Below are 12,489 nucleotides of genomic sequence, written 5' to 3'. Positions count from 1 at the left end.
AGCACAAGATGAGGGCTGCCTTTGCCGGCGCCTCCTGGCCGCAGCGCAGCCCCGCTGGCCCTCTGCTTCACGGTAAGAGGCTGGGGCTGGCCGCCCAGGTGTTGCTCCAACCAGGGAATGATAAGCAAGAGCACAAGTGAAGGCATGAAGTTACCCGCCAGATACATGCTTAGCAACTCATGCAAAATAAAGGGTTTACCATGACATCTGCATTTTTTGAGGAAAATGAAGTAACTTTCCTAGAGTCACTCTGCCCAGGAAACACTCCCTTTTATGTAAACAGTACACCTTCCACGTTTGAATCTGTATGATCTTGCATTCTGTTTTACAGTATGTGTTATCTGCACGCTATTTGATTCACGGGCTGATGACTCCCCATTATTCCGAGTCCCAGGTGATGGCTAGTATTCAGTCTACTTCAGATGTGCTGCATTGATTTAGCATAAGGTTATACATTACTAAATAAAACACCTCATGGCCTTGCAAGAACTTTGTATCAATTGTTATAGACTTCCTTACTGAAGAGGAGGGTAGGACAGCTGATAGTGTGTGCTATTCACAAAAATGGTGTGGATTATGAATACCACACCAATACACTTAAAAACTGTTCTATAATATTTTACAGATAGGAAACTGGAAATCACTTGCTAAATAAGACACTGTGAATCAGTAACATACCCAGAAATTTAGCTGCTATCAGTTCTAGTAATGATGGTAAGTTCGGACAATACAAGCAACAGAAATCTGTGTAATAAAAAGATAACAAATTAATTTTTATGAATGTACATATCAGCTATAAAAATTTCTGGTTAACTTAGAAGTTTCTAAGCTCAAGGTAGTTCAGAAAGAGTTACATAATCAAATATCATAATTGCAGTGTTCCTGATTTCAGTCTTTAGCCCTCAGTTTGTAGGCACATTTTGGTAAATCTAAGACATCTAGGAATGATACAAGTTTAATAAACAAAGTCCCCTAGGCCACCCCTTCAGCATATTAAATAAAATGTTCCTCAGATGTCTATGCCCATTCACAGTTAACAGAGCACCTCTACCCTTCCAATTATCATTAGGAAAACTACAGAAATCATATAAAAAGATTAAAGAAAAAGCTTCAGACGTCTCTTTAAAGATACACATTTTGTTCAAGACAACTACAGCTTCTGATTTTCAGTTGCTTTTGTATCCAGTTTTTTCCAAAGAGATGCCAAGAGACAAAAGAGAACTCACACTCACCACCAGGACGCTCTTCACTGAGCACCATTAGCAATGCTTTAAAATAAAGAGTTTGAAAGCTTGTCAATAAATTCTCTAAACTAAGACCAGCATACTTAGTTCAGAAAGGAAGAGAGCACACTGGAAAACTTTTAAGAAAACAGACAGGCAGAAACATCAGCAGGAGAGCAAGTTAGCAAAGAAGAAAAGTTAAGCATATTTTTCTAGCGGTTAAATCCCTGCTCTTTTCTCTAGAGGTATGTGATAGCGTGTGGATGATTCAAGCTTGCCGTTCAAATATCATAATTCCAGTAAATCTAATTCCACTGAAATAGTAATGAAGGCACTGGCTGCTAGTGACCAAAGCAATACATTGGTAGTATCCAGTTAAGAGGGGTGATGCTTGTCTCACTGTCATAGCTATAGTAGCTGTTACGGTGTTAACTTTCCCAGCTGTTCAGCTGAATTAGGATACAAGCTTAAAACATACAACTGTCTATGTAGTGTAGCTGTTAACGTTCTGACTTTTCCGAAAACCAGCATTAGCTTTAGTATGGCAGCATTAACCAGTATAGAATCTGAGAAAAAAAAAAAAAACAACTGTTTTGCATCCAAGATCGTTTTCACAATAATCTAAGCATACTTGTAACACACTTATAAGCCTATCATCATACATGCAAAACACTGATTAATCTTCACATCTCTGGAACATGTCGGCCAATCTTTTTATTGAAGTCTTCAGAAAGGTGATGAAAAGGAAAGGTGTGAAGCAGTCAGCAATGGAGCTGATGTTAGAATGCAAGACTGCCTGATATACAAATCTGAATTTTTTAGTCTAGGTAACATGAATTATTCTAACAGGACTTTAGAAAAGAAAGATATTATTAAACAAGATATTCTGGGGAGCGCAACAGAAATAAAAATTTTATTAAAAACCAGGCACTGACTGTTTTTTTCTCAGCCAAGACAAGAAGTGCAGTGGCAAGGGACTATATAAAACAGGACTCAAACATGGCAGGCCTAGTTTAAAACCAATAAGCAACATCTCCCCCTCCACTCAAAACCCAAAAACATTACTTGGCGAGGGAGCTATAGGTACTGGGGTTCCACAATATTCATTTGTAATTCCTCTGTTTTCTTCAGTCAGAGCAAGGATTATGATTCATGCCCTTCTACAAACCAAAAAAAAAGGACAAAACCTTACATGGACAGTGTTTTTAAGAAACATTACACGTGCCACGTATTTACATTATCATGTGTATCCACGATAACAACAGTAAACAGGACGGCCGGAAACAGGTCCAGTGCCAGGCAGCCCAACGGTTACGCCTGAAGGCCTTATCCAGGGTTATTCAGGCGCGTTCAAACAGGTAACTGAACTGCACTCTGACTGCTGGCAATTGCTGCTTTTTGAATTGCCATTAAAAGGCCAGGGGAATTAGATGCATCAGAATAAGATCCGAATGTTAAATTCAAGACTCCCAAAATATTATTTTAAAGAATCCTGTATACTCAGGATCTGAAGTATTAAAATTGCCAAGAAAATCTGGTTTGCAAAACCGTATTTTATTGTATCCGTGCCACACATACTAGTGAAAAATAACACTCCTAAAAAAGGAAAAGAAAAAGAATGCTACCTTTCCACAACATTTCTTTTAAATAAAACTTCAAGTACTCTTACATTAGTACAAAAAAAATTCCAATCTATCTGCCCCAACAGGCCACCACAACACACAGTAGATAAAACACAGTGGTTACAAATGTCTTTTTCGTTATTTCTGTGGCAAGGCAAATGGAGGGAAATGTTTCTATGAAAAAATATTGTGTGCGTAGGAAATTGTCACAATTTTGTTCCACATGGATACAAATGATTATACTTGAATTTGAGGCCGTGGTGGCTTGAAATTATGTAACAAAATAGAAAAATGGAAAACTAATATCCCCTACACCCTGTTTTAAAGGCAGGCACTACCAAGATTAAGGAGACTCCACAGTGTTGGTAGAGGATAATTACTGTACAAGCCATATAGCTATAATTACCTTAAGACTAAAATAAAATGCTACCATCCTCCTAAGGCATAAACAATAATGTCTGCAAACAATATGTACACATCATACATATTTAAAACAAGACTTAATATAAACAATAATGAACAGTATATACATGTCTCAGTTTTTCTTCACTGCCTTGAAATACAATTTAACTACACAAGTGATGCAGCAACATATATATAAATGTACTTGTAACTCTACAGTAAAGTTTAATTTTTAGTGCTTTTACAGCACATCAGTGTAAACAGTGTTACTTGGCTTTGTTTTATATTTTAAAACATTCCTTGTTGTAATTTCAAGATTTAAAGCAATTTTCTAATTCTTCCTTTTCACAGAAAACGAAGATTCTGAATGCTGTATAATCATAAATAATTCATAAAATTAAATACATTCACTAAAAAATAAACTACAAAGTAAAAAAAAATGAAAAATAGATATTTATTGAAAGGGAAAAGAGAACCATTTCCCCGAGTAGAGCTCTGGTGGTTGAATATTCAGTGCGTTTTGATATATTTTAAATTGCTATTGCACTATAACACCCCTTTCTTTGAAATTCTTTGGGTGTGCTTCCCTGTTCTACCTAAATCAGTTTGTTAAAACACACAAACCAATAACCCAGGGGCCATGGTTGCTGTAGGAGTGAAGCCTTCAGAAGTAGTATCACAACTCTGTGATATTTTTAAAGGAAAAACCCAGTCATTAGTTATGCATGTGCCTTGCACTTTGATGTAAATACAGTTCACATTGCTGGTCTTATCAGTCCTTATTTAATGAAAAGAAAAAAAAAAAAAAAAAGAAAAGAAAGAAGAGGGAAAAAAAGAGTTCTGGTAACTTCAGCTGACTTCAAAAATCTCTGTCCATTTTTTTTCAAAATACTTCCTCATGTTGTGGCCAGCCCTGCCTATGTCAGAATCATCTTCATTAAAGGTTTCACAGTTGTCAAAAACAAGCCTGACATCTAGCGAAAATGCTTCAAGATTAGGGTACCTGAAAGAAGAAAAAGGTGAATGATTTCTGGTACATGGAGAATCAAAGGGGAAAAACACTTCAACTACATCAGACAGAACTACCTTAACATCAGTTAATTTATAACCAGCCACAGAACATTCAATGAATGCTCTACATGTTAACTATACTTCTAATTTTTTAATTCTAACTTAAATATTTAACAAGGAAATTAACGTCGGTAGAAGGAAATACACTGCATTTCTTATTCTCTTCAAAAACTCTTAAGGTTGAATTTCAAGCCTGTACAGGAAACCACACTTTTTAAAAACTAACTTCTCCCTTCCCTTCAATAGCTTTCTGGTTAAAATGCTACGACTGTTTTCCATTTATTCGTCCATTCCTGGGCTCAAGTCCTTTCAAAGTAAGTGCTGAGTACAGCTGCTTTTACCTAAAAGAGGAACAATCACGTACAAAAAAAGGCTACCCAGATGAATCTTGTAACATTGTCTTTGTTATTATTTTTATTTCCCTCAACAATGGCCCAAGTAGCGTTCCAATATTCACAGGAATTATTAAAAAGAAAGACGGTAATAGCTACAAGTCTACAATACCAACGAGCACGTGTGGAGCATTTAAATCTCAGATGAAGGGAGCAAAAGCCTGAAGAGGTTAGAAAGCCCCCTGTGTTACCCTAGGAAACTTGCTCTGTGTGGAGCTGACAGACACTGAAGAGGGTCAATCTTTATGGATGACGGAGTCTTCTTTGCCGGTAAGGAGTCATTAGAGCACAGGGATGTAAGGAGGGAAGTGGAACAGAGGAATATAGTGTCTTTTCTTTTTTAAGAAGTTGTGCAGTGTAATTCCAGAACCATAAAATGATTAACCACCATTATTGGAATGTTACCTGGCTTCCCACAACAGGGGTACCAGTTCACTCCGTAGCTACAACATTATTTACAGGGGCTGCATTAGCTTAACGCCCACGCAGCTGGTTCTTGCTTACATGTACAACATTAAGATGTCTCAATGAGAAAAAAAAACAGGGAAAAAAATGTTTCTTGTGGATTGATTTTGTGCGTTTAACCTGGCAGTTTTACTGTTTCTCAGCCAGTTCCACAGGTTCTCCCACATGACAACATGCTATTTCCCTTAGATATGGCAAAACCAAAAGTATACAGTTAAGAATTTTTATTTTGACTGTGAAAGTAATCACAGAGGTGCCAGAGCAGGCAAATCAAAATAGTTTAACTAATTTTTTTAAAAAAATTATTGTATTTCAATATTTAAATGTTTTTAAAATGTAAAGTAAAATTTACAATAGATTTACTTACTGTCCACTGGTTAGCTTGTCTCTAATGGTGGAAAAGTCCATAGGTTTTTTAATAACTTTCTTATAACCAGGAACAAGTTTCAAGTTTACAGGAAGTAAGAAAGGCCAGGCATCTTCATGAGTTTCCAATTCTGAGAGAATCATGCTGAATAAAATAAGGTTTTAAATCAACATTTTTAAGCTGTTCATATATGCACAGAGGTTTTTCACTGTTCCATAAATTAATCATGTACTGCCAATCTATTCACTTTATAAAAGGAAAGCACTTTATTCTGTGCGCTGTGCAAGACTGAGAACAATGTCAATAAAGACAGGTATTTTAACTCAGTATTTAAAGTAGCATTAAGTTCTTAACAGGTAACCTATGTGAAATGAATTTCTAATGATCAACATTTTTAAAGAAAAACATGGCCCTGCAACTTCAATACTTTGAACCTCAATGTAAACCAGTTGCAAACCAGTAAAACAGGTGCTAATGCTGGCTTTCCAAAACATAGTTTAGCCTTTCCAAAGGCTGAACTGTGACACGTTTGACTGAGCAGCAATACTACAAAAGATGATGCATTCCTATTACTGTCTCCTCCCCTGCAACACAACGCCTTGTGGACGTGGTGGATAATCATCAGCTGCACTGTAAGCTGTCAGTACTACTGGTAGCAGGGTTCTTTCTTCCCATTCTGGGAAGGGCATGGAGGAGTGTACTTCACAGACCACATCCTAACATTAGGTACTTTCCTCTTGGGCTTCAATACCAAATACACCAGTTACTGCCAGCATGCACACATTAAATCCTTTACATATACACTCAAATCATCACAACATGTACGGGACACATGACAAAGAATACAGTTCTTGTTTGCCAGAACACAGATAAAAAGAATCAGGCACTACTTGTTTCAACATAGCTTACTGAAGTTTAGAATTTGTCACTTTACCTGCATACAGCCAGGTCTTTGGAGTCATCTTTTTTAGGTTTCTTAACAGCAGTGAAGGTTTCTTGCTTTAATTGGCTTACAGAAACGTTTTCATCCATTTTTCTTTTTTTAGGGTCTGTTTTCCCTCTTTTTAAGGAGGCGCTTGTAGTTGCAGAGTCTTCATCCTCTGTATCTCCTGCTAATTTCCTGCCTCTCTTTTGTTCATTACTTTTTTTCCCTTTGATGTGAAGTTTTTTTATTTTTAGAGTTTGACCGCTTGCCTACAATAGAGAGAACTGAAATAAGCAATAACCAAGAAATTATAGAAACCTCTGTTATTATGGATAGAAAGCAATGAAGATCAGACAAACATAAGCACCAAAACAATTGAAATATAACATGACCTTCAGATGGGTAAAACAGTACCTCCTAACAAACCAGGCTGGCATAGTTTTAGGCAAATATTTGTCTATTCCTAAAAGACTAGCATAACGACAGCTGGAATGGTATATTCATTTTCAAGCAACCGTATTATTTGCAAGATATGGAAAACTGGAAAAAGAGTTTTTAAAAAGTCAGGGAGAGGATCAACTGATTTAGAGTTTAAAAGATAGATATGAAACATACAGATAGCTTGGCTACAGGACAACTACGAGAAAACATAAAAGGAGTATGACAATACAGGAATGCTACAAAGTGTGAAAAAAAGGAACATTATTTAATACAGAACTATAGACAGTAAGATGAAACCAAGGGGTACATTTAAGATGAAAAAAAGATAAGGTGTTATGGGTATTGACAGCATCGTAACAGAGCACAGTATTCGAAGTCATTCTGATCATTACAATAGGAACTTTGTGGAATGTCAGGTCAAGCACACGGTGCCACTGAAACAAGCCACTAACAGTCAAAGAATGAAAAGATAGAAGACAAGTTTCACGAAGAAGGAGATCCATCATGAAAAGAACTAAACTCTGCCTGCGCTACTAAGACTACTTTACATAGTTTGAACAGTTAACTTAACATTCGTATTTGGTACTCCCCTACCAAAACGCTATTTGGAAGTTGCCTAAACCTGTATTCTTATAATATACTTTTTCAGAGTCAAGAACACGCAAATTTCACTACCTACTAGAAAGGCAGTGGTAACAATACGGGTGGGGGTTGTGTCTGGGGTTTTTCTTGGGGAGAGCAGGGGGGGCCGATATAAAGAGAACGGGCATGGTAAGTTATGGTATGATGGGGTAGTTTCTATCGTTCTATGAAGGTAAGTTGTAAAATAACCATGATAATGACAGAAAAAGTTACAGCGTGAGTTAACCCCTTATAAACTACTACACAATCAGTTTTAAACAGTAACATGTTTTTTGCACATAATGGTTTAAAACCCAATTTGTCTTCCTTATAACTTTGTGAAAGATGCACAGAAAAAAGGATCACATTGACAATACCCAGAGAAAATACAAAACTGAGTATTTAATGTAAAGCTGCTACTTCAATTACAGTTTTGCAGGCAATACTAGAAAACATAACTAACAAGATTAGCCAAAAAATGCATTAAATTTTAGGACTAAATAGAGATGAGAAAATTGTGGACCTGTAAAACAATACTAACCGCTAATTCAGTCATGTGACTAGAACCATCCTAAAGTTCTATTTAGTCCATTTTTCTTGGGAGAGGGAAAAACCCACAAACCTCACACAGGAAACATACATAGTCTCTCTCTCAATGTACTGCGTATCAAAAAATTAAAACCGAAGTATGCTCTACAAAAAAAAAAAATCACAAAAATATTTACTGAGTATTTTCTCCAATTTTTCTTTTCAAACAGAATCTAAGACATTGGTCTGTCAACACTTAACAATGAAGCTTGAAACACAAATACTGAAAAAATTCTAAAAGACAAATAACAAACTATGGTATTGAATCAGCAAGAAAATTCTGTACCTACTTAGATTAAAAAAGTACATTTTGAAACAAATAAACTAGCCTTTACTGCAACTAAAATCCAAGTTAACTTACTGTTAATCTCATTATGTAATGGCAGCCCAATATAAAACATACAGACCATTATTTTCACTGAAAAAAGCACTGCTAGACCTGTAACTCTACCATCTACAAAAAGGTCGTTATAAGCCACTTCACCTTTATGGTTAGTATTACCTTTGCTATGCAGGCAGGACAAAACCAGTCACCATCTGGTATGGTGCTGATCTTGGGTCTGTGGCAGTAGGTATGACAGCCTTTATCACAACCATCACAAAGGAGCAGCAGTTCCTCGTTATCTCCCTTTCGACAAATTTGGCAGTACTGTAATACATGAAAAATGGATTTAAGTTAATTTTTAAAACTTCAAACACAGGAATGTTATTTAACTTACCCTTCCCCTCCAAACACACAAATTCACTCTCAAAATTATTTTCCTTTCATTTGACACCAATTAGAGTACACTAATGATCACATTTGTAAAATAATATATGCAGTATGCAAGGAACTGATCTAAAATTGGGAACACATTTGGAAAGCAATTCATTCATTGTAAGATATGGGTCCTACAGCACACAAACCTATGAATACTTTTTGTATTTCATTAACGTCCATGAGAAGTAAAGGTGTCTTATACCCATCAAGATCACTTGGCCCACACATACTATCTCAGGAATCTTCTCTTCACTTACGCCCATACTGCATATAGTTACTATTTCATAAAAACAATTTATATTTTACAACAGTATTTTCAAATAATAAGCAGTAAGGATCTTATGCAAACGCCATCATGAACAAATTCAGTAAGACAAAAATTATACTAGCACTTCCCAAAATTCACACTAACTTTAAAATTATCTAATGTATTGTCAATTTCCTTACACGCATTGTGTGACTTTGATACTCTCATATATATGGACTTCCTTTTCAGGAACTTAAAGACCTCCACATGTTTTCACCAAATATTTACATGTACTGTGTAAATAAATGCACAGAACGTTTCCATGAAATTGAGAATGACACTATACATTTTTTCTGGATAATAAACTACTACGCCTTGAAACATTCAAATGCCTTTTCAGGTGCTCCCACTAAATTCATAAACTCTTTGCTATAAAAATATAGCTTTAAACTTATAGCTATATAAACTCAAAGGTACAGCATTACACCACAGTTTTTATGTAAATCACTATTTATTACATCGGATGTCATCAGAATCTGTATAGGACTGGCAGGTATTTTAAAAATCAGGGTAAAGACCACTAATGGAAGAATCGCTATTACCACTACATAGCGCTGGCCGTACTTAATCACATCATAATCACTGCTGCTGTAGTAATAGTTTCCAGAAATCTGAGGTTTAAAGGTCCATACAAATTTTGATGCATGCATTTTGCATGCCTTTTTGTGTACACAGTTAACACAGCTCTACTTGTTAAGTGTACAAAGAAACGGGTATCTCAGCCTATTTGCTCAATACACTTGCTCAATTTCTATGTTCAGCTGTGAGAAGTGTGCATGCAAAGAAGCCACAAATTTGGAGCATCTCAACTTTCTGAAAAATGGAGTCCATAATTGGGATATATGATGCTGAACCTCCATAAAGCTTGTCTCATGGATGAGATCAGAAATATTCCATCAGATAGAGTATCTTCCATCAGATGGAGCATGAACTGACTCTTTTTTACCTAAAAGAGTAACTACCATCTTAAAAAAAGCAACCTGGTATAGAGGCTTTTTATCTTAGAAAGTTCAGGATGCTGAATTTGGGACGAAAGGGACAATCTTTTCCATGAGGCTTATATTTATCTGTGCACAGTGTACAGTTTAACTGTATTAAGTTTTATATGCAGTAATAAAAAATGCATTATTAACCACGGTATCTTAAAATGCCTGAAGTGGGAAAATAGGATATAGCAAAAATAGTTTTATTACAGTATTTTTTTAAATTAAAAACACTTACAACTTTCATAATAGATTTTTCCCATGCTATTGATTTCTGTAACTGCTGAATGCACAGAGCTACCTGTGCAGCACTGCGCGCTTCTGAGAGTGCCCTTCTCCACACCCTTAGCCCTGGAGCAATATCCTCTTCAGTTCTGCATTGAAATACATAGAAAGTAAGTAGGTCACATCCATGTTTGCTTATGCTTAAACGTGGAACAATCATTATCACACTGAAAGCCAAGCAATGACAAAACGTACACAGCCAATAAGTATAAGGTTTAAGCAACTAAATTTCATGTAGTGCACAGACTGTGGCTACGTGCCTCAAAGCTTAGTCACAATCAGTTAAATGTAAGATAACTTTGCAAGATTATCAACAAACGTAACAAAAAATATCTTTACAAAGCACCATGCAGAATAACATGATCCATATGGATCACAGACATACAAGAAAGTACATAGATAACAGGCAATAAGAAAATAGGCTCCAATTAGCAAAGAAGCACAATAATTTTTCAAGTTAATCTCAATAACCTACCCGTCACCATCACCACTAATGGATGGTGCAGGAGCAGGGACAGTAACTGTGCCCACATTATCCAGTTTGATCTGAATGGTGGTACTTAAGGGGCTCTTCAGATACCTTCGCTCTATGTTCCGCTCCAAGTCAGCAAGCCTGGTTACAGCTATATCTAGAGGGTTGTCACTCTTCCGCTCTAGAGAGCTGGTATTGCCTTCTCCACCTCCAGCACAATCTCCATCGTGCTTCTTGTGCAATCTAGTAATTGACTTATGTTCACGATATACCAAGTCGTCTCTCTCTGATGCAGGTTCAGGACACAGCCAGCCCTATGTTAATAGAAAGGTTTGTGCATTTATTGGTTGTTGTTAACTTAGTGTGTAAACAGAGGAACTGTTTTATGGAATCAAACTAAGTAACTGAAGCACTGTAGATCCAGTAGGTCTTGGTTACTTGTAATCCATCTGTAGAGACAGTTTCCAAAATATCCAGAGAACTAAAATTATTAATAAAAAAATACAGCATTACCAGACTTTCTGAGGGGACCCTTCTGCAACAGTCCGCATTCTTATTTTCCTTTTGAAGTATCCTGTTCTACTGACTGAAACATCAGAATAGGTCTATCTGTCCAACAGGCTCAGGCTCGAGAGACAGTTATCAGCTGGTCACACAGAAATAACATCCATCCCTAGAACAAACTAGATCTCAAGTACTACATCTGTACTATAACCAAACATATGCAATTTGATATCCTTACATCGACCTTTGAAAAATTCCAAATTGTAATGACAGCTAGTGAATTCGTAACTCCTTCACACTCACAGCCGTCACGTTCTCCATGACTCTGCGATACTCAAGGAAAGGATTATGTACTTGTAGGCTTTTCTGAAAGCATTAACAATCACCCAAACCACGCAGAACTGTGGCAAAACCCACTATAATTAAGCAGTCCATATGCAATAAACTCTTTGCATTCATAGAAGTTTAACAAATGTACACTGTCCAAGAACACTCTAGGAACTGCCGTTCTGAGCATCTTCATTTGAAAATTTAACTGCAATAAAATGTTTCAAACACAAATATCCATGATACTGGTGCAGTGGATTTCTTTTATTTGCAGACAATTAGAGATTATTAAGGCAGCGCTTACCAACAGTAAAAGGACTGCTGCTATCTACTTTAAATTCTTACCCCTATTTTAAAGAGACATTTTACTGCAAGTTGGTTTTACCTTAACTTGTAAACTAGCTGATGCAACTCTCCTCTCTAGATCTTCCACCTGCTGAAGAATAGCAAGATCCACCTCCATTGCTTGTTCTTCTACTGACCAGTTTTCCACAACATCTCGAGTTACCTGGTTATCTTCGTTTTCATTGACATCAATAATTGCAACTGTATTTGAGAATCACATTTTTATTATTTTAATTAGTATTATAACTTCTCTGAGTAAATTCAAGCTGATTTACCCGTCACTCCAGCAAATGTTGAAGAACTGTTGTGAAAGTACACTACTCAAGATGCCCAATATGCACAACAAATTCTGTAGGTTCTCAAACTTCCAATTTAAAGGTAAGAAGGCA

At 36.4% G+C, this 12,489-nt stretch overlaps 1 protein-coding gene across 13 annotated transcripts in view; it reads right to left on the bottom strand.

Moving 5' to 3' along the window:
* Positions 1 to 2,756: 2,756 nt before the first annotated feature.
* Positions 2,757 to 12,489, bottom strand: part of BAZ2B (bromodomain adjacent to zinc finger domain 2B) — a 153,965-nt gene continuing 144,232 nt past the window's right edge. For 9 of the 13 annotated variants that reach the window (XM_086750532.1, XM_086750535.1, XM_086750539.1 and 6 more), the window contains 7 exons: positions 12,141 to 12,301; positions 10,928 to 11,238; positions 10,406 to 10,541; positions 8,620 to 8,766; positions 6,477 to 6,736; positions 5,543 to 5,686; positions 2,757 to 4,250 (listed from right to left, as the gene is read on the bottom strand). In XM_086750532.1, coding sequence (XP_086606658.1) covers positions 4,097 to 4,250; positions 5,543 to 5,686; positions 6,477 to 6,736; positions 8,620 to 8,766; positions 10,406 to 10,541; positions 10,928 to 11,238; positions 12,141 to 12,301 — 1,313 coding nt within the window. In that variant the 3' untranslated portion in view covers positions 2,757 to 4,096. The remainder of the gene's footprint in view (positions 4,251 to 5,542; positions 5,687 to 6,476; positions 6,737 to 8,619; positions 8,767 to 10,405; positions 10,542 to 10,927; positions 11,239 to 12,140; positions 12,302 to 12,489) is intronic. The other 4 variants (XM_086750541.1, XM_086750543.1, XM_086750545.1 and 1 more) reach the window with 1 other exon arrangement.

This window comes from Chlamydotis macqueenii, chromosome 6 (genome assembly GCF_036417535.1).
Source record: "Chlamydotis macqueenii isolate bChlMac1 chromosome 6, bChlMac1.mat, whole genome shotgun sequence".
Taxonomy (NCBI): domain Eukaryota; kingdom Metazoa; phylum Chordata; class Aves; order Otidiformes; family Otididae; genus Chlamydotis; species Chlamydotis macqueenii.
The sequence above is the reverse complement of the archived record's forward strand: the minus strand, read 5'-3'. Positions and strand labels throughout refer to the sequence as shown.